Source organism: Chlorocebus sabaeus, chromosome 26 (assembly GCF_047675955.1).
Source record: "Chlorocebus sabaeus isolate Y175 chromosome 26, mChlSab1.0.hap1, whole genome shotgun sequence".
NCBI lineage: Eukaryota > Metazoa > Chordata > Mammalia > Primates > Cercopithecidae > Chlorocebus > Chlorocebus sabaeus.
In genome coordinates this window covers 9600883-9623643 of record NC_132929.1, presented here as the reverse complement: position 1 = coordinate 9623643, position 22761 = coordinate 9600883, and the positions used below count along the sequence as shown (strand labels likewise).

The 22761-nt window shown below is 43.2% G+C and overlaps 1 protein-coding gene across 4 annotated transcripts in view; it reads right to left on the bottom strand.

The window, feature by feature from the left end:
• The window catches only part of RYR3 (ryanodine receptor 3), a 551601-nt gene that overhangs the window by 25631 nt on the left and 503209 nt on the right, over positions 1 to 22761 (bottom strand). For 3 of the 4 annotated variants that reach the window (XM_073012013.1, XM_073012015.1, XM_073012014.1), the window contains exons 77-89: positions 22337 to 22393; positions 20620 to 20719; positions 20387 to 20466; positions 18418 to 18494; positions 15832 to 15905; positions 15229 to 15246; positions 14743 to 14823; positions 14211 to 14299; positions 10404 to 10532; positions 6154 to 6258; positions 4232 to 4313; positions 2261 to 3588; positions 329 to 387 (exon numbers count right to left, since the gene is read on the bottom strand). In XM_073012013.1, the coding sequence (XP_072868114.1) occupies positions 329 to 387; positions 2261 to 3588; positions 4232 to 4313; positions 6154 to 6258; positions 10404 to 10532; positions 14211 to 14299; positions 14743 to 14823; positions 15229 to 15246; positions 15832 to 15905; positions 18418 to 18494; positions 20387 to 20466; positions 20620 to 20719; positions 22337 to 22393 (2279 nt within the window). Of the gene's footprint in view, positions 1 to 328; positions 388 to 2260; positions 3589 to 4231; positions 4314 to 6153; positions 6259 to 10403; positions 10533 to 14210; positions 14300 to 14742; positions 14824 to 15228; positions 15247 to 15831; positions 15906 to 18417; positions 18495 to 20386; positions 20467 to 20619; positions 20720 to 22336; positions 22394 to 22761 lie in introns of those variants that run through there. The other variant, XM_073012016.1, reaches the window with a different exon arrangement.

Below are 22761 nucleotides of genomic sequence, written 5' to 3'. Positions count from 1 at the left end.
AGGGTCTTGCTCTGTTGCCGAGCTTGAAGTGCAGTGATGTGATCTTGGTTCACTGCAGCCTCGACCTCTTGGGCTCAAGCAATCCTCCCACCTCAGCCTCCCAAGTAGCTGGGACTACAGGTGCACACCACCATGCCCAGCAGTTTTTGTATTTTTTGTAGAGATGGGGTCTCATTATGATGCCTAAGCTGGTCTCAAAGTCCTGGGTTCAAGTGATCCTCCAGCCTCAGCCTCTCAAAGTGCTGGGATTACAGGTGTAAGCCACTCTGCCTGGCCTAAGAACTATCTACTACAGCAGTTAGAGTAGTTGATGCTACCAAGAACTTACTCTGCCTTCTCGGATTCTACTTTTCCTTCTGCTTCATTTGCTGCTTTCATCTCTGCTGCCTAGACAAAAACAACAATCAGTCAAGCTTTCCTCAAAGAAGTGAGGTCATGAGGATGAGACATTTTCTTGGCCATTTGCTTCCTGGTCACAAATTTCAGTGGCTTTTCCATGTTTCTGCTTCTCTCAGGATCACCGAACATAAGTGTCCTGCTATATATATATCAAGTGACTCTGAAGAGATGCCAAGACAAAGATTTGAAACTTGAAAACTCAACCTCCCTTCTCTTACTTACTCAATTCAAAGAGGAAACTTGTGTTAGGACATTGTGAGGGCCTCATGACAGTGGTTCTATTGATCCATGGGGTCAGAAAGAGATGGGACACAGATCAAACCAAGTCTGATCAGCCTGCCTCCATCTGACAGGCTGCTTCTTGCCTTGTCTTTAATCCTCTTGCCAGTATCCCAATCCCCTGGCTGAGGACCACTGCAGTTGGAGTAAAATTCAAGCTCCTCAACACAGCCTGTAAGTCTTGCATGATCCTGGTGTTTCTCTTCATCCCCTTTTTGTACCATTTGACTCGTGTCCCACACCAAACACGCAGACCTCCTGGAACATTCCCGATCCTTCCAGGTGTACTTCCAGAGGACACTTAACCATATCCTCTGCCTGGAGTATGCCTGCCCCAGCTTTCCATGTGCCTGCTGCCTGTCAGGACTTGACTCAGATGACACCTTTTCCGACACCTCCTCTACCTGTTTCTGATGGGCCTATATTAGCTGTGTAACTCATTGCATGTTCACGTGTTCTAACATGCAGCACAAATAATAATGATCTTATTTGTTGTCTTCTCCCACTAGAAGTTAAGACCCATGAAAGCAAAAATGTTGTTTCTGCTTTAAACCTACGTATTCCCCTATCCTAGAACACAGGCTGGCACATAGCAGTCCTGGAATGGGACCCTGTTATGTATCAAACTGTGTTCCAGGTTTATGGGGCTACATCAGGGAGCAAAACAGAATAATACTGTAGGAATGCTGATTCTGATGTTTTCTTCCCTGAATCTTCAAACCAGCATTCTCTCCTACAGAGAACTATAGTACCTGACATTTCTCCTTCCTAGCATTCTTTATACTTGTCTTGACTTTTCCAATGCCTTTATTCACCACTAAACGGTAGGGACAGTGTGTGTCTTATTGACCACCATATTCCCAGAGCCTAAAACAGTGACAAATGCACATTAACTTTTCAATAAATAAGAATGGAATGAATGAGTGAATGAATGTTTTTGGGCTTGGATCTTTTCACACTTCTCTACTCTCTCCGATGCTAGAATGACACTGTGAATTGGATATTACAATAGAGGGGAACACCCAGAACCTTCCATGGTCAAGGGGCTCTGAATTCCTGCTATCTTGTTCACTTAATGTTGTTGACTGACATGACGTACTAACTGAATAGCGAGTGTGTCACAAGGATAAAAATGTCCCAAGCATGATCAAACTCATTGAGAGGCCAAATCATAAGAGATCATTTGACCTTTTATGACACTGAGAAAGCACGGTCTCAAAAGGAAGGTCTCCTTTTATGTTATTCTTCATTTTCTATGCTTTCAGTTCACTGAATGCATCTGCACAGCATGAGAACTAACCTTCTAATAAAAGTCTGAGGCAAAGTGTTACAGGCCATCACGTTTGAATTCTACAATGTAAACTAGAAGACCAACCAATGCTTAGACACTGAGATAACCATCTAAGTCCTGATTTCTGCAGACATGTCAGAGGTGGAATTATAAGATCAGCATAATCACACCACAACCACTGTCTAATAGAGTGTTGGCTCCTGGGGAAATGGTGTCAGTACCGATGACAAGATATGGTGACACATCTTATGCTGGGGATAAAGGAAGATGAAAGAAACAGACGACACTTACCTGAGCTTTCCTCTTCTTCTGTACAGTACTCTCTAACGTAGGGGGTTCATCCTTGCCAATAATTTCTGAGAGGTCACCCAAACCCACTTCAGGCCCATGCTTTAAGCTGCCCTCTTTCTTTGGGTGGAGTCCAAAGAGGTCTGACATGATATCTGTATCTCCCTTCTCCCCCTTTATGAAGTGTACTAGTTCAGTGGTGATACCTGGCTCCATCACCTCTGCCCTCTCAGCCTCCATAGTGTCATCATGGATACCAAATTGGGTTGGGTCAGGCATGTCACCCAGGATCTTGGTCACTCTGATGTTCTTTGCCCCTTCTACCAGGCCCCCTCCGAACACTGTGCTCCAGAGGATCTGAAAGATTCCTCCCAGGATGGTGAAGAGCATCTGGAACAGCCCCAGGAACAGCATCCAGAAAAAGGAGCAGAGCACCTTCACCAGCTCCTTCGCAGTCATCTTTTTCACGTTCCTGTACTGCTTCCTGAGGTTCTTCAGGGTTGCTCTCTTCAGAAAGTCGGCGACATTCCTCTTCACAGAGGCACAGGCCATTGCAAATGCAGAGGCCGGCTCGAAAGACCCGTCTTCCTCCTCTTCACCCGCAATTTCTAACACGTAAGAAGAATCTTCATCTTCTTCCTCCTCTTCTGGCCTGTCCGCTGAATCGGATTCAGAGATCTGAGATGCTAACTGCATTTCAAAGATGGTGTCCTCACAGAAGTTCACAAACAGCTCCATCTTTTCCTGCTCCCCACCTTCGTTGACAACATCAAAAATGAACTGTCGCTTAGATTCCTTCACCTGGGGCTTCTCCCACTGAGTGCGACTGGACTCACTGATTTCAAAATAGACACGCTCAATTTTCTTGGCGCCACCCATGATCTCGATGCGTCCTAGGTAGGGTTCGAAGTAATTTAGCACACTCTCTGCTGGGTCCAACAGACACTTCAGGCGGGAATCGTTTGGCATGTGTTCAGAAAGATTTGTCAATAACACAGCCACATTAAACCCTATGTCCTTGGCCGGCTCATGAAACCGGTCTACAAAATCAATGTAATTAAACATGTCATTCTCATCAGCTTCTGCACACGAAAGGAGAAAGTCAATCTCTGACTGCGTGTACTGTTTTTGCCCTTCCATGGCCTTCTGGAATTCTCTTTTGGAGATAATTCCTTTACCATCTGGGTCGTATTCTTTGAAGGTGTCTGAGCTGGTTAAGTCTTTAAGTTTCAAGAACATGTCAAAGAATTTCAAGATCATTTCTACATTGGTAGATGATTCTACCAGTGTGTCAACCATCTGCTTGCCAATGGTGCCATTTACCACATTCCCTGTGAGGCAGGTTCAAAAAGACATACAAATATATAAATAAACCCAAGCCATCATGTAAATTGTCAGGTAGCTAGTTTTAGAAGACTTTTGTGCCAAATTAGTCAGCTCTTCTCTGACCGTGATGATGTAGGAGGGAGCAGCAAGCCATAAAGACTACACCACTAGGAGCCAAGGGGGAAAGAAACAAAGGGAAGAAGGAGGTGGCCACACCACTGCCTTTAACATGGCTTGGGGCCTGGGAAGTGGTTTCATTATCAGATTATTGGGGACACATAGGGATACATGGTGTCCCTCTGATCCCCTTAGACCTAGGAGGGTGCCCAACTAGATGGCTGGCATACACACTGGCAGCCAGATGTGTTGAAAAGCAATGGGGAGAGGGAGAGGATAGGGAAGAGCAAAGCTTGGAGGTTTTCCCCAGTTCATTCTGGCTTTCCTACTGATAGAAAATCAATTGATTTCAGGCTTCGTCCATCAGACCAGGTGCCCCTCATTTTATTTTTTGTTTCTGAAAATTTGGCTTTCTGACCAATGTCATATGGCATCAGTGACCTGCCAGAAGGATAATCTGCATGATCAGTAAGGTTAGTGCTCAGACCAATTACAGTTGTGTGAAGGCCTAGTTATACCAAACAGCCCAACCTTCCAGGAGGGACAGAAGCATCACCACCATGTCCTGAAGGAGATCCAAGAGTTCCTTCAGCAGCTCGATCTGACTGGAATCCTAGAACAGAAACAGGAGATACCCCTGAGCTATCTGATCCCTCGGTAAAGTACAGGGCAGTGAGCAAGAAGAGCCTGCTCTGGAAAGGTTAGGTGCAGGCTGCATCAGTGTCAGGAAAGAGCGTCCTTCTCATTCTCAATGAGGATGCCTTATCGTCCACTGTTTGCAGCACCGGGAGACTCACTGTAGCAGGACTCATCCAACAAAGCTCCTTTACATTTTTCCTTTTATTAGTACAGTGTGGCAGATATACCAAGTGTTGTCCAAAACTACTGAACAACCCAATGCACCAAAGAGCCTTCAGGTATCTCTGGTAGTTTATGCTGTCATTTTCTACACTGGAGAATTACCAGTGAGCTTTATGGGAACACTGGACATCTGGTAAAGGTGTCAAGGTTATAATCACCAAGTGGGTTCTCCTTTCTTTCTGGATTAATTTAGAGTCTCCTAATTCTAGGTGGTGGTGATCTGGGTGCCACTTGTCCCTTTAATGGAATAAAATGGAGGCTATTCCTCTGGATGGTTTTGATACTAGTCTGTTTGGTTTTAATTTTAGCAATGCAGGAAGAGCGTTGCTAAGCTAACTCCATGCTTTTATACCCTATGTCACAGTAGAAAACAATTCTTGGAAGATCTGAGGTGGGCAATCTGGAGATTCAATTAAAAATGTATTCTGAGTCACATACCTTTTACAGACCCCCACTCAAAAAAAAAAAAAAAAAAAAAAAAAAAAAAAAAAAAAAAGAAAGAAAGAAAAAGAAAAGAAAAAAGGAAAAGAATAAAAACCCCAAAACCAAAAAAACCCAACCATAACTCTTTGCCTAGCCCTTCAACTTTCAAAGGAATCTTCATCACCTATGGTGTGTACCACAGCTATGTACAAAATATCACAGAAGTGTTGGATATCAGAGCTGGGAAGAAACCTCAGAGATCACTTATTCTAACTTTGAATATTTTAGAGATGATGAAACCAAAACCAGAAAGGGAAAGTGGCTTTCCAAAAGTCAGTGGTGAGGAGGTGGCAGGGCCAGGGCTCTCGTCTCGAGACTCTGCACCACACCGCCCAGCTGACATAGGAATGGACATCTTACTGTCAAATTGGCAGCCCTCCCAGGAACACTCTCCTCCCATAAGGCCAGAGTCAAAAGGGGAAAAATGAAAGGTTAAATAGCACATTCCAGAAGAGAGGAGGCAGATGTGACAGCCTTGAAAATTTCAGATACACATGATTTAAAAGTTAAAGCTGCAAATGTTACTCTAATCAGCCTCAAATACCTCCTGAAGGCCTCCCTCAGGTGTTGCCATAGAGAGAGGCAATAAACTGCTACATATGCTACATTTATTTGTTCATAATAAATGCTCTGAGCGGTTCTGATTCATCTTGCCAGAGAGATGGGGAGTGAGAAGGAGAGGCAGAGACAGGGAGGGAGGGAGGAAGGAAGCAGGGGTGAGAGAGGAGAGGATGTGGATTACAGAGACATGCAACATGGGACAGATGGACGGATGGGGCTGGAAGGGAGTGTTTATAAGTTGACAAAACAGTGACAAGGAAGCAGAAAGGATTAGCACCATAGAAAGCAAATGATGAGGCAATAATAAAAAGGGTAGGTTGGTGAGATACAAAGAAGGAAGCTGCGTTCATGCAAAAGCCTGTCTGGGACCCCCCGGAGGCATCCGTTTCTGTCTCCCATTTTGGCCTTCAGTTTAAAAAACTGAGACCTAATATGCATGACTTGTCCAGCCTTTGATCAAACAGCCATATCACAATGGGAACACCAAGGAGTGAGGACCGACTTAGCATTTCACAACAATGACACGTGCAGGGAATGGGCCACAGTACCTGAGACAGTTTCATCTGCATATTAGCAAAGACATGGAGGAAGCCGACCACGGCGTCCCACAGCCTGCTGTGAGCCAGGCTCTGCTGATTACCAATGCAAGGGCCCTGTGGAGAAGAGGACATTCTTATGTCACTTCAGCATCACAAGTTGCGCTGAAACCTGCCTAGCAAGGGCGTCTGATACCCACTTATATGAGCAGACAGACTTTCCAAAAGTCAAGTATTTCACAGCTCGGTATTTTCCCATGATATTACTTTTTCTTTTTCTTTTTTTTTTTTTTTTTGAGACGGAGTCTCGCTCTGTCGCCCAGGCTGGAGTGCAGTGGCCGGATCTCAGCTCACTGCAAGCTCCGCCTCCCGGGTTTACACCATTCTCCTGCCTCAGCCTCCTGAGTAGCTGGGACTACAGGCACCCGCCACCTCGCCCGGCTAGTTTTTTGTATTTTTTAGTAGAGACGGGGTTTCACCGTGTTAGCCAGGATGGTCTCGATCTCCTGACCTCGTGATCCGCCCGTCTCGGCCTCCCAAAGTGCTGGGATTACAGGCTTGAGCCACCGCGCCCGGCCACTTTTTTCTTTTCCTGATTATAGGATACCATATCTAGGAAAAACCACTAGGGATTTCCCAGTCCGGTGATTTTCAGAGACTTTCTTTTAGCCTCAGAATGAGTTCTTAAAATGAAAGCTTACACTGGAGAACAATATTTAAAACAGGGAAATGCTGTGGTTGACACAGGGCTGAAGGGCACGCTCCCCACCCTCACCTTGGCCTCAGAGGCCTTTGGAGGAACTCAAGGGTGCTGTGAAGCACAGTGTGAAAACCAGGCCCTCATCTGCCTATTGTTTCCAGGCAAAGTTACACATGCTGATAACCACACAGCTATCTAATTAAGTAAAAAAAAAAAAAAAAATCTGTGTAATAATCTAAGCATTCAACCACTTCTAGGATTTTCTTATTAACCTGAACTTCAGATATAATAGCATCTCTAACAAACTTTTCTGAAAGTCAAATGTAGAGGAATAACTTAGTTTGTATTTTCCATGTTAATAATCTCTGTGTGTATATGTGTGTGTGTGTGTGTGTGTGTGTAAGACAGAGTCTCTCTCTGTCACCCAGGCTGGAGTGCAGTGGCATGATCTCGGCTCACTGCAACCTCTGCCCACTGGGTTCAAATGATTCTTGTGACTCAGCCTCCCGAGTAGCTGAGATTACAGGCATGTGCCACCGTGCCTGGCTGATTGGTTTGTATTTTTAATAGAGACAGGGTTTTGTCATGTTGGCCAGGTTGGTCTCAAACTCCTGGTCTCAAGTGATCCACCTGCCTTAGCCTCCCAAAGTGCTGGGATTACAGGCATGAGCCACAGTGCGTGGTCAATAATCTCACTATTTTTGAAGATCATTATTGAGCCAACATTTCTTATCTTTTCTTTACAGTCTATTTTTTTCTACCCTTTAACCAATCTCTGAGTTAGTAAGAAAGTTCTAAAAGGAACATATATATTACCCTAATTTCTAGAAAAGTCTTGGCAGGATTCCCAAGGTTGAAAAGGTGAGCAGGAGAAATACTGCCACATAAGTTTGTTAAAAATCACTGTTTATGTACTTTCAGTGACTGATCCCTAGAAACCATTAGATTCTTTTTGGAACAAAGCTGGTTGCTGAAAGAAACACAGTCACCAAAAATGAGCTTCTCCTTTACTTTTGGGTTCGTGCTCCATGGGAGCTTCTGAAGATGAGGATGGATTTTGCAGAGATCAAATGAGATGCTTATCAAATATATTCAATGATCTCCTTAGGTACACTGCATTTTGTGAAACTTCAGTAACTTGTTTTTATGTTTATCTCTTCGTGTCCTTATAATGCTTGAGTGACAAGGATATATCTCCCCTCAAAATCCTCCCTTTCAAGTTGACAGTCTTAGTTTTGTGTTTCTTTTAATGAGCAAATATGATCTGACGGTGCCAGCTGGCTCATCACATGGATCTTTATTTGATGAGAATTTAATATTTTTTATAGAATAAGTTTTGGCTCAGTCACATCACCAGTAAAAAAAACAAGTCACTAAAAACTCTTGGACTCTTGGAATAAAAATGTTCTTTGGGAAAGAAATGAAGGTGTACGGGAAAAGGTAAAAACCTTCTCCATGTCTTTCCTCACCTATGTCTTCTGTTTCAGCAAGATGGATATAATTGCTGACCTTATTTCTTACAAAACGACGCATAATCCTATCTCTAACTTTTCCAAATCACTGACACAGAATGTACTTCCTTCTCTGCATCCATCCATAGCCTACGTGGTACTACGGAGACTTGGAGCCCTTCAGCCTTTTTTTTTTTTTTTTTTTTTTTTGAGACAGAGTTTCACTCTTGTGGTCCAGGGTGGAGTGCAAAGGCGCCATCTCAGCTCACTGCAACCTCTGCCTCCTAGGTTCAAGTGATTCTCCTGCCTTAGCCTCTTGAGTAGCTGGGATTACAGGCACCCGCCACCATGTCCAGCTAATTTGTATTTTTAGTACAGATGGGGTTTCACCATGTTGGCCAGGCTGGTCTCCAACTCCTGATCTCAGGTGATCCACCCACCTTGACCTCCCAAAGTGCTGGGATTACAGACCCCAGTGAGCCACCACACCTGGGACCCTAGGCTCTTAAACGGCTTGCTTTCCTCTGAACTCATATACATGTGGGTTTTTTTTTTTTTTTTGATGGAGTCTTGCTCTGTCACCCATGTGAGTGCAGTGGTACAATCTTGGCTCACTGCAAGCTCCGCCTCCCGGGTTCAAGCAATTCTCCCTGCCTCAGCTTCCCAAGTAGCTGGGATTACAGGCACCCACCACCACACTCAGCTAATTTTTGTATTTTTTAGTAGAGATGGGGTTTCACCATTTTGGCCAGGCTGGTCTTGAACTCCTGACCTCAGGGGATCTGCCCACGTTGGCCTCCCCAAAGAGCTGGGATTACTTGTGTGAGCCACCGTGCCCGGCCACATATGTGGTTCTTAAGCACAGTATGTATGATTATTTTAAATCATGTATGATTTATTTAATTAATTCATTGAGACTGAGTCTCACTCTGTCGCCCAGGTTGGAGTGCAGCCATGTGTTCTCAGCTCACTGCAACCCCTGCCTTCCGGGTTCAAGTGATTCTCCTGCCTCAGGCTCCCGAATAGCAGGGACTACACGCGCACGCCACCATGCCTGGCTAAGTTTTTGTATTTTAGTAGAGATGTGGTTGCACCATGTTGCCCAGGCTGGTCTCAAACTTCTGAGCTCAGACAATCAACCCGCCTCAGCCTCCCAAAGTGCTAGGATTACAGGCGTGAGCCACCGCGCCCGGCCGTATGATCATCTTATATTGAATAATTTTCCTTGTGCATATGTATTTTCTCAATTACACTGTAAGCTCTTTATGGGTAGAGGCAATATACTGTGCTTCTTTTCATGAACCACAGCACAGAGTACAAGCCGAGCGTTTTGTTGAATGAATGAATAAAAGCCCTATTCATGAGTCTCCTGATTATGGTAATCTGAAGATGAAGTATTACTTTTGCGTTAAAAAAATCAGAGGGTAATGATATGCCTACTAATTTTATAGCAAATTATGCCTGAATATATCCTCTGTTCCTTTTCCAAAATAGCTAGACCACCATAGACAATGAATAGAAAATGCTACCAACAGAGAAAGACTGCTGGCAAGATCTAGACATTTAACATGAAATTCCCTTGCAGATTTGACCGCCACTGCATATAGTTTGTGTGCTTCTGAAGTTACTTCTTCCAGAGTTACTTTCTGACAAATCAGTAGGATCTCATGGATCCTGTTTTTAATCTCATACTATCAAGAAATCATTTATCCTTTAATTCCTTCATTCTATGAATCATTTCTCCACTCCACTCTCCATGCTTACTGAACAGATAGATGCCACACAATGTTCTAGATATAAAGAATTTTAAGTTGAGTAAGACATTTTCTTTCCATGAAAAATTTTTAGTTTAGGAGGGAAAGCAAAATGTAACTAGATAAATGCAAATAAAGTGTGAACACTATAAACAGGTCTAGTTGGGGGACCCCAAACTATAGCTTCTTGTGGAATGCAGGTACTATTGCTTCCTATTTATAGAAAGTAAATGTTGTCAGCATTAGGGCTGGATGGCTAGTGCACTGTGTACAATCAAGTCTTCTGTAGGGAATATAGAATATATGCATATCAACAATGTTCTCTTTGCTTTCAACCATGCGCTCTGTAGCACATACCTGGATGTATTCTGTAAGAGAATTGAAAATCTGCTTGGTGACTGCCAGAGCTTTGGAGAAATTGTGCTGTCCGGATTCATCAATGATGTCCTTCCCTGAATAATACCAGTAGAAATCACTGATTGATTCCTAAAAACAAATGAGTAGAGCTTAGTATTTCTCAGACTTCAGTCAGTGAAGCGAAACTCGGTGTTTGGGAAGGGTACATGAGAATCCTGCATCTCTATGACCTCTTTGCTCTGACAGGAGCCAGAGACCCTGTGAAGACGCGCAGAGATACTTGACCTCTAGAATCTTTCAAGCACAAATATCCCTCCAGAGGAAAGAACAGACAGGAGTGAGGACTGCCTTCAGCTGGAACTGGGAGACTATGAAATAGGATAATTTATTCAATGTGAAATATGTGAAGATAATGGTAATTATCCAAATAATCATAATAACAGCAACAACGTAACAGCTAACATTGTAAGTGCCAGATATTGTTCGGAGTGCATTACATATACAGGCATACACCAGCGATTCAGAGCTAATCCGAGTTTGATTACAGATAAACTACAGTAAAGTGAATATTACAATAAAGTGAGTTGTACAAAATGTTGATTTCTCAGTGCACATGAAAGTTATGTTTACAATATGCTGTAGTCTGTTAAGTGTGCAACAGCATTATGGCTTTAAAACACAATGTACATGCCATCATTAAAAAATACTTATGGCTAAAAAGTGCTAACAATCATCTGAGCTCTCAGCAAGTTGTAAGTTCCACCATCTTTTTGCTGGTGAACAGCCTTGCCTTGATGTTGCTGGCCCATGACTGAACACGGTGGTGGCTGCTGAAGGTTGAGGTGGCTGTGCCAATTTCTTAAAATAAGACAATATTAACTGCATCAATTGACTTCCTTTCATGAAAGATTTCTCTGTAGCATGTACTGTTTGATAGCATTTTACCCACAGAACTTCTTTCAAAATTGGAGCCAATCTTCTCAAACCCTGCCACTCCTTTATGAACTAAGTTTATGTAATATTTTAAATCCCTTTTGTCATTTCAACAATGTTTACAGTGTTTTCACCAGCAAGATTCCATCTCAGGAAACCACTTTCTTTGCTCATCCATGAGAGGCAACTCTTCATTTGTCAAAGTTTGATCATGAGATTGCAGCAATTCAGGTTTATGTTCTTCAGGCTCCACTACTAATCCTAGTTCTCTTGCTATTTCCAACACATCTGCAGTTATTTCCTCCACTGAAGTCTTGAACCCCTCGAAATCATCCGCAAGGGTTGCAATCAACTTCCTCAACTCCTGTTAATGTTGATATTTTGACCTTTTTCCACGAATCACAATTTTTTTCTTTTTTCTTTTTTCTTTTTGAGATGCAGTCTTGCTCTGTCGCCCAGGCTGGAGTGCAGTGGTACGATCCTGGCTCAATGCAAGCTCCACCTCCCGGGTTCACGCCATTCTCCTGCCTCAGCCTCCTGAGTAGCTGGGACTACAGGCACCTGCCACCACGCCCAGCTAATTTTTTTTTTGTATTTTTAGTACAGACGGGGTTTCACCATGTTATTCAGGATGGTCTCGATCTCCTGACCTTGTGATCCGCCCGCCTCGGCCTCTCAAAGTGCTAGGATTACAGACGTGAGCCACTGCGCCTGGCCCACAGTGTTTTTTAATGACATCTACAATGTTGAATCTTTTCCAGAAGGTTTTCAACTTACCTTGCCCAGATCCATCAGAGGAATCACTATCTATAGCAGCTGTAGCCTTACAAAATGCATTTCTTAAAAAATAAGACTTGCAAGTCAAAATTACTCCTTGATCCGTGGGCTGCGGAATAAATGTTGTATTAGCAGGCATGAAAACAGGATTCATTTCCTTGTATATCTCCATCAGAGCTCTTGGAACCAGGTGCATGGTCAACGAACAGTAATATTTTGAAAGGAATCTTTTTTTTTTCTGAGCAGTGGGTATCAAGAGTGGGCTTAAAATAGTAAACCACGCTGTAAACGATGACAATCCAAGCTTTGTTTTTCTATACATAGAGCATGGGCAGAGTAGATTTACCATAATTCTTAAGGGCCCTAGGATTTCTGGAATGGTAAACAAGTAGTGGCTTCAACTTAAAGCTACCAGCTGGACTGCCCCGATAAGAAAGTCAGCCTGTCCTTTGAAGCTCTGAAGCGAGCTATTGGCTTGTCCTCTCTAACTATGAAAGTCCTAGATGGTATCCCTCTTCCAGGAGAAGGCTGTTTCATGTATGTGGGAAATCCGTTGTTTAGCATGACCACTTTCATCAGTTATCCTAGCTAGATCTTCTGGATAACTTGCTGCAGCTTCTACCTCTGCACTTGCTGCTTTACCTTACACTTTTGTTATGGAGATGACTTCTTTCCCTAAACCTCATGAACCAAACTCTGCTAGCTTTAAACTGTTCTTAGGCAGCTTTCTCACCTCTCTCAGCCTTCACAGAATTGAAGAGAGTTAGAGCCCTGCTCTAGATTAGATTTTGGCCTACGAGAACGTTGTGGCTGGTTTGACCTTCTATCCAGACCACTCACACTGTCCCCATTTCAGTAATAAGGGTGTTTTGCTATCTTATCATTCACATGTTCACTGAGGCAGCCCTTTTAATGTCCTTTTTCTTTGCATAGCTTGGCTGTTTAGTGCAAGGGGCCTAGCTTTTGGCCTGTCTTAGCTTTCAACATGCCGTCCTTCCTAAGCTTAATCATTTCTAGCTTTTGATTTAAAGTGGGAGACATGTGACTCATCCTTTCACTCGAACACTGAGAGGCCATTGTAGAGTTATTAACTGACCCAACCTCAACACTGTTATGTCTCAGGGAACAGGCAGGCCTGAGGAGGAGGGGGAACAGTTGGTGGAGTGGTCAGAACACATGCAACATTGATTAAGTTTGCTGTCTTACATGGGCATATTTCATGGCACCCCAAAACAATTACGATAGTAACATCGAAGATCACTGATCACCTTACACGCATAATAGTGAAAAGTCTGAAATATTGTGAGAATCATCAAAATGTGACAGAGACACCAAGTCAGTACGTGCTGTTGGTAAAACGGCAGATAGACTTGCCTGATGCAGGGTTACTACAAACCTTCGATTTGTAAAACACACAGCATCTGTGAAGCACAATCAAATCAACTGCAATAAAATGAGGTATACCTGTATTCAACCTCTCAATCTTTACTACCACCCTGTGGCATAGGTCCTACCCCTTTTACTGATGAAAAAACTGGAACACAGGCACGTTAAATAGATTGCTCTAGGTTACAAACCAGGAAGTGGCAGAACCAGGATGAGGAATCAGCAAAGAGGAAAAAAAAAAAATCTCTTTTTGTTAATACGTTTGTATAGATTTTCTCAACATAATTTGGACTCCCTTGAAACAAACCATCTGACTTCTCAACATGAACTTGTAAACTCATCCTATTCCTATCATCTCGTGTAAGTCTTTTTTTCTAGTGAAATCTGTTCTCATTCACAGGTTATTTCAGAGCTTTTGGTTGTCTTATCGCTCTTGATTGTTTTATAGCACCATAGATCGGTTTTCACTGGCAAAACTAAAGTAAACCAGCATTTTATAACAGATGATTTGGTGTTTAACCACATCTCCCACTTCTGTCTTCAAATGTACTCTTTGGACGCTGGACTTCCCATGCATCTGTGGATATACATTACAACGCCTTTCTTATGGGGGTCCGACTGTATCCTGGGCTGTCCCTGACCCTGTGTAACTGTGTTTATCTTTTGGAAGCAAAGGTGAGAGGTCCCATTGTCCAAGGCCCTCCCACTCACCTGCAGACGCAGAAGGTAGTCCACAGTGCTGATGATGACATTCACGGTGGTGGTGTTACCCATCTGAGTCCGCAGGAAGTTCTGAAAGTCTGAGAGCACCAGTGCTGGGTCAGAGCTTGTCCCTGCCATGCCAAGGGGGCCAGGCATGCCCTCTCAGCTGAGCTCAGATAAGACAGTCTGTGTGAAAAGGCTTACAGGAATACCATGTTTGGATCATGGCAGACCCTGTAGGGCAGAGCTCTGCTCTGAGGACCCCCCAACCTGACACCAGAAACTGGACTTAATGGGCCCCAACGGGCTAGATGGAAAGGGCTGGGTATTTAGATTTCTCATCTAAAGATTCTGGAAGCAGCTTAGCCTTGGTGGCACTAAATATCACTAGCCATGATATTTACATAGTTTCTTATTGAGGAATGCATTAACTGATGTCCTGGAGTTAACAACCAGTTGCATCAAATGGGGGCCTACTGAATGGAATTTTAGTTTTGTCCCTGAGTGCTGTTTCCTTGGCAGATCAATCTGTTCCACTCACCACTGTTATGTCCCTCACAAAGTAACTGTAGGAATCTAAAGAGATCACGCGTGAACTCGTCATTCTGGAGTACTTTTTCACCTTGAAAACATAAAATGTCGATGAGCATCGGTTTGGCTTCTCAACAGAGAATACTTTCTAATGCAGGTGACTACACAGATGATAAAGGAGTTATGTCAGAATGGTTTGGAAAAGGAACTCTGGATGAATGGTGAAAAGCCCGATTAAACTGAGCTGAGGCTGCAGAGCACGATGCCCAACAAATGCATTTGTAATGAAGACAACTGGGTAAGGAGAGTAAATGGCTCACGGTCCATAACCCATGCTTTACAGATGGAAGACACTTCTTTAATTAAGCACCAAACTGCTGAGTTCAACTCAACATGCAACCACCAAGCCTAAAATGTTTCTGTGCTGAGGCAATTAAATGAGATCGCCTAGGATTCACACACATGGTAGGAACTCAGGCCAGAAACTGAAACTTACCACGTTCACGAACAATGACTGGTAATGAGAGAAAAATTGAAGAATACAAAGTAAGAAAACTGTAAACATCATGATAAACTGTCTTTAGTTAAAACTGGCTATGTGAACACATCTATCCTAGATGATAGCTTTATTAAAGCTACTTTTGGAAACATTTTGCTGAAACAGAGCAAGTCCCTGCATATTAAGCAGACATAAGCTCTGACTAGAAATAGGTAATTAAGATTTTAAACAGCTGGGTGCGGGGCTCACGCCTGTAATTCCAGCACTATGGGAGGCCAAGGTGGGGTGGATCACCTGAGGTCAGGAGTTCAAGACCAGCCTGGCCAACATGATGAAACGCCACCTCTACTAAAAATGCAAAAAATTCGCTGGATATAGTGGCGGATGCCTGTAATCCCAGCTCCTCGGGAGGCTGAGGCAGGAGAATTGCCTGAACCCAGGAGACAGAGATTGCAGTGAGCTGAGATCGCGCCACTGCAGTCCAGCCTGAGCAACAAGAGCGAAACTCTGCCTGGGGAAAAAAAAAAAAAAAAAAAAAAAAAAAAAAAAAAAAAGATTTTAATCAGGAAGAGAATGACCTTCACATTTACTGTTACTTACGTGTTCCTTCTTCAGTCACCATCCCCAGGCCTTCAGCTTTATTCTGCCTCTCAAATGCATTCAAATCAAGGACACTTTTAATAGACAGAAAGAAACAAGGTTCAGGGCTATGCACACTGGGAAAGCAGATTTCTAACGTTAGTGTATCTATTGACTAAGAATATCCCGCCCCTGTGTTATCATAAATAAACTAACACATTCCAGGGTGGTTGAAAGTCTAATGATTCCTTGGTTTTGTGCCGAGCAGCGTTGTCTTAGGTGCTTGTAGCTCACAGACTTTGTTACATACAGGTAGAGGGGTCACGAACACTTACGGTGACTCTCATTGTCTGTCCAGTTTGAGTCTTTTCTTTTGAAGGTTTAGAAAGATTTTCCAAATAAAGAAGGAATCATTTGTTTTGAAGATTTCTCGAGGGAAAGTTTACTCTAAACTGCGTTGATTCATGTTTGCCTCCCACCTTTACCTACTTTCTCTGAGAATCACATGGAATTTTGGTTTCCAGAGCTCAGGACAAGCTACAAACTTCCAGATTTCAAAGGGCCACACCCTTTTATGATTCTACAACATGCAAAAGCCTATAGAAGCTGAGGTTCCACTTTCCATAGGCAATGGTGTCTCCAGGTGTTCCTGAACCTATGACAAGTTGCCCTTCATTTTTGTCCCTCCTCCCTGCAACCTTCCCAGTCACAGCCACTGCCAAATTTTACTTAGCCAGGAAGCCTTAGTGCAACCACAAAGCTTGGTGATGAAGCCACTGTATGATCATGTTATTTCTAAGTGGGGCTCATTCCATTTTACTGACAGAGTCTAACTTACTCCTCAATCTGAAAGGTTTCATAGAACATAGAATATCGCTCTCAGGAAAGTTTATGGCTAAGTCCATTAAGACTCTGCAAAACTTAGCTTTCCCTCTACCACTGGGCAAAGCCACGGAGAAATATCTGGCATTCCTGTTTTCTTTTTAAGGAATCGCATGTTTTGTGATTTAGGTAAATTCCATTTACCTAATTTCATCACTTAGGTAAAAATGATTTAGGTAAACAGTGAAATCTCTATTGCCATTTTTGTTTGTTTTTTTTCCCCCAGATTCTGCTGGCAAAAGGGCCTGCTCATCAACACAAAGCTATCCTTCTACTGTGGTTTAGCTGCCAGGGGAGGAAAACATGGGAAACACCATTTGGACATAGTTGCTCTGAAGCAGCAGTTTTGAATGTGAATCTGTGCAACACACATTTCTGATCCTTACTCCATTCCTAAATGCCCATTTTGAATGTTTTAATTTCCCTACTGCTTAAATATTTTAAAAACATATATTGTTTTCATCATCATACAAAACCCAGCAGTAAGACATCTTAAAACTTCTGTTAGAACTCAGTTGGCATCTAAGCGTGTATCACCTGTCTCTCCAAACTGTCATTATACATGAGTTTAGAAATATTAAGGATTACAGGATACTGAGAGAACTCTTAGAAAGTAAATGGATAATTTTATGAGCAATATGAAGTTGAGTTGCTTTGATTTTTGCCATCTCTGAGTTCATACGTACTATTTTAGCCTCAGAGAGTCAGGCCTGGAAATACTCCGTTTTGTTTTCCTGAGAGAGATAATAAATGAATAAACTGTTGGTGGGGAAGAAGCCCCACAGAGCTGAGAATAAAGAATTATCCTGCAGCTCAGATACACTCCCTACTGCCCGGGTTACGATATTTTACCCAGTGAAATATGGTTAGCAAAAGTATATAGTCCACCAAAAGAAAGGATGTCCATCCTCCAAATTTTTAAATGGAAAGCATAATTGGAGGTACATGAGCTAGGTAATTAAAAGTTTAATTTCTTTTACAATTATTTGCAGACTATCCAAATACATATGAATCTTAGACAATAGGTTGACACTTTTCTTAGATAGATTCTGGCTCATCTCTGAATTGAGCAAGTATCATGACCTATGACTCTTGGTTATATATCATTTATGTGTCAGCCGTTCAGCCATGAGGGGTGGCTTAAACAGCTTAATCATATAAATGGAAAGTTCAAAGCCTTGTTTTTTAGGCTATGTCAAAATGGTCCCATGCCAGGATGTACCCCTGTCAAAATGGATGTGTCAAAATACATACCACCCTAACACACGTTCGAGCTCAAAGAACTGTTAAGATAAGATGAACAAAGTACCTAGTGGCTTTAATAAAACATAGCCTTGAGTCATGGTCAGGAATCCCCCCGCTTTTCCATTCTTTTCTGGTTTGACTTTTATGGGCATACATGTTTGAGGAGAAACTCAATGTGCACACTGAGCCTCCTGGGAGAGCAACATAAAAATGGAGGTAAGGAAAGGAGATTACACACAACGCCAGTGAGGGAGCGTGGGTACGTGGCTAATGGCAATCCCATTTTCCCCTCTGAAGGCTAGTTGAATTGTAATCCTGAAGACTGGAGGAACAACACCTACTCTCTCAGCTTTCTAAAGTAGGTGACTCCTCTCTCCAGAATTCTATGGTAGGCCAGTATATTTTGTGCTCCCCTTCCCTTGCCACCTATCCTTAGAGGGAAGAGTTTTTTAAATGCTGTGGTAGTTTTCCCGCATTTACCTGCAAGACTGCATAAGACCAGAAAGGCTTTGAAAGAATCCAGCATCCTTTTTCTCCTTTAGGTAATCTAGCATTTTCTGCAAGGGAGACACGTTGTAAAGGGAAAAGTCATGAAAGTTATGCCATAGAGCTGACCCTCCTAATCCTGATGGAGAAATCTCCAGCCACACTGAGTTGGACCCTCTACATAGGGAATCAGAGTCCCTTGGGGTAGATCTTGTATATTTTATAAAGGCCCACTGGCGTTTCTTCTAGGGAAGAAAAGACATTCATAGACCTACTGTTTGAGGTCCCTTCTATTTGGGAGCCAGCACCAAGGCCGTGATACAGTTATGTATCATGTATCATGAAGCTGAGTTATAATCTGAATAGCTCATGCTATGAATTTGGCACACAGGAGCAAGGAGCTTAGCCAGTGAGGAGCCTCACGGAAAGCTCAGTATTTCTTTCACAATGAGGCCTTGTTTCCTGTGTTCTCTTACTGGAAGGTAGGAACTTTGTCTGACATAATAAAAATTTTGTTTTTTAAAAAATAAACAAAAGGCGCCGTAAGAAAGTCAACTGACAGCTAGCGGTAGGTGGTAGAAACAAAAAGTGAAGGATAACTTAGAAAATGACAGTTTTAAATGAAAAATTGGAGAAATTGTGGGGGGATGAGTTAAAGACTGGGAAAAGCTATATGCAACAATGGTAGTTGTGAATGTGAAGACTCTCACAGGCCCTGGGATATAACCCTCATGAATGCCAAGGGTCTGTTTGGAGAGGGATAGCATTAGGAGATATACCTAATGTAAATGATGAGTTAATGGGTGCAGCACACCAACATGTCACATGTATATATATGTAACAAACCTGCACGTTGTGCACATGTACCCTAGAACTTAAAGTATAATAATAAAAAAAAAACAAACAGAAAATGGCACTCAGAATTTAAGTCAAGGTAAACAAACAAACAAAAAAGAAATTTCACTTCCTTGTACACACAGATGCCCTTAACCAGAACCCGGAGGGCCTGAGAAACACGGGCGCGTTCCTGTCTTCTGCAGCCTGTTCCAATTCAGATTGTTGAAGGAATACCATGTGTCAGATACTTGGTTGTATGCTTCTATGTGTTGTTGCATTTAATGCTCACTAGAGTGTAGGCTGCACGATGGCAGGAGTTTTTATTTGTATTACTCACTGCTACACCCTCAGCCTTTGCAGCAGAGCCTGGCATGGTCATCAGCCAGTAAAGAGTTGCTCAATGAAAGAATGAATGAATGAATAACAGGTTTGTTTTTTTTTTTTCCTGAGACGGAGTCTCGCTCTGTCGCCCAGGCTGGAGTGCGATGGCCGGATCTCAGCTCACTGCAAGCTCCGCCTCCCGGGTTTACGCCATTCTCCTGCCTCAGCCTCCTGAGTAGCTGGGACTACAGGCACCCACCACCTCACCCGGCTAGTTTTTTGTATTTTTTAGTAGAGACGGGGTTTCACCGTGTTAGCCAGGATGGTCTCGATCTCCTGACCTCGGGATCCACCCGTCTCGGCCTCCCAAAGTGCTGGGATTACAGGCTTGAGCCACCGCGCCTGGCCGAATAACAGGTTTATGAGTTTATCAACTCCACTTAACTGCTGAGGCTCCTTGCTCATATAAAGGCAGCTAATAAGTGAAAATAAAGGGCTAAAGTAAAAACCTAACTCTCAGGACATTTTTCTAGAGAATATTTATGCAGAAAGCTATCTACTGATGAAAAACTAAATGTTTTTTATACTTAATCCTGGGTAAAACCTCTTTATTAAAGACACATATGCCTGTAGACTCCCAGCCCTGGTTGTGTTTCCAGCTACTCTGATATAACTGGCCACTAAGGACAAATGCCAGCTAAGTGATTCTGGGTGTACCCCTAGTCAACTCCTCTTCCCTGAAGCATGACGGGTGTCAAATGGGAATACCCCGGGAGTCTGCCCAGATGCCGCAAGTTCCCATTACCTGTTGCACACCAGCATTGCCTCCGTTCAGAATGGCGATCCCCAGCTTCAGAGTCTCAACCACCATGGGGCTCATCTCACCTGCCATGGTGAAGATTCGATTGAATCACTAAGGAAACAGATGGTAAATCATGCCTACTGGGCCTTAGCAGGGCTCTTTAATAATGGCTTTATGTTACAGCATGATATCTTTGTGGAAGTTACATGGGTCCATCCAGAAACTAGGGAAATCACCTTTGCTAGCGCTTATCATCTGAAGGACCATCTCCGCGGCACCACGCTCATGCAGCCGAGCTTGCTGATACAGGGTTTTCTGCTTCTCCATCTCCTTCTCCTGGGGGCAAAAAAATCACAGGGAAAGACTGGTTTCTACCCACCACCAGGGAATTCACCCATAGTGAGGTGAGAGGGAATTTTCCAGTTACCTAAGGAAGGCAACACACATCAACTTGGATAAAGCAGACCTCTGAAGTTTATTTCCAGACACTACCCAGCTTTCTAAACCTGTCTACCCATCACTCTTATTTTGATGATATATTTTCCATTTTTTGTACTGATAGAAAACGCAGTTCATTCCTTTTGGATACCTTAATTGTGGGAAGCAACCCGACATGAAAATGTGTTTGTTTTCAATGTTCTGTTACATAGGGAAACCTGCTGAGGGGTCAATTTGAGTATTTCTGGCTGAACGCAGGAAATGCTCACTTATCTGGAATGCTCAGACCACAGCTAACACTTCCTTGTTTTTTTTTTTGGAGACGGAGTCTCGTTCTGTCTCCCAGGCTGGAGTGCAGTGGTGTAATCTCAGCTCACTGCAAACTCCACCTCCTGGGTTCAAACGATTCTCCTACCTTAGCCTCCCCAGTAGCTGGGATTACAGTCGTGTGCCACCACAACCAGCTAATTTTGTATTTTTAGTAGAGATGGGGTTTCGTCATGTTGGCCAGGCCAATTTTTGAGACAGAGTTTTGCTCGTGCCCCAGGCTGGAGTGTCAGGCTGGTCTTGAACTCCTGACATCAGGTGATCCACCCCCCCTTGGCCTCCCAAAGTGCTAGGATTGCAGGCGTGAGCCACCGCACACTTTCTACCAGACATGGGTTATGTGAATGTCAAAGGTTTCCAGACTGTAATTATAGTCATTTACTTCTGCTGTGTTTTGTCATGTACTTTGTCTACAAAAGAGTACAAGTAACCTAATGTAGTTTAATCTTGAGAATTTCAGGGTCCTTTACTGCCTCAAAATAAAAATCACTATCAACTTGCATTTATAGAATAATAGTGCAAAAACCATTCAAGTATCTCCATTCCTCTGATTTTTTAATCTTATTTTATTTATTTATTTATTTTGAGACCGGATGTTACTCTGTCGCCCAGCCTGGAGTGCAGTGGTACAATCAGAACTCACTGCAGCCTCAAATACTTGGGCTCAAGCTATCCTTCTACTTCAGCCTCCTGAGCAGCTGGGACTATAGGAGCACCCTACCGTACCCAGCTAACTTTTAAATTTTTGTATAGATGAGTTAGGTCTCCCTGTGTTGCCCAGGCTGGTCTTGAACTTCTAAGCTCAAGTGATCTTCCCTCCCCTGGCCTCCCAAAGTGCTGGGATTACAGGTGTGAGCCACCACGCTTGACTTGATTTTCATTTTTCTGATTTTTTTTCATTTCAGATGTTTCAGTTTGTCCTTCTATGGCCCGTTACTACAGTCATTGAGTAAAATTTCCCACAAGAACAAAGCTAGTGGTTTGCTGACAGGCATACTACCTGCTACCTTTTCATGGGCAGACAGACAGGACAACCACAGCTAATGGGTGTGCTTTATTAAGGCAGATTTGCCAACTCACACACTCCTGGTGGGCGAGCCACTTACGCTAATGTCAGCCCCTGCCTCTGAAGGCCTGGCCTGTTGGCCTTGGAGGGTGGCTCTGTTTTTAACCTTCATGAGAACTTACTTCGAATGTTTTCTCCTTGTCTTCATCTTCTTCTTCATCCTCACCACTTTGACAACTCTGGATTTCAGGGAGCAGGGAAGGGAGAAGACAGACAACCAAATTAAAGGTGAATCTAATAAACACAACTCTGCAAGGGCAGGGGACAGCATGTAATTCACAGGCACCTCAGGACCTCAGCACTGTGTAAAACCAGGAACATTGTGGCCACTGCTGGGCAACATTTCTACCGTAAATGCCATCTTTGCAGTTACCATAGAGTTCATAAATGAGAAATGAGAACACGGAGCTCACATCATCAATGGCGACCTAGCTGGTTTAACCACAGACTTGAACCCTCCTTCCTTAGTAAAGTTCCGGTGTAAATGGGAGACAGGAAGGCAGGGAGCTGCCACTTCCTAGATACAGCCCCAAGGGCGTGGCAAGAA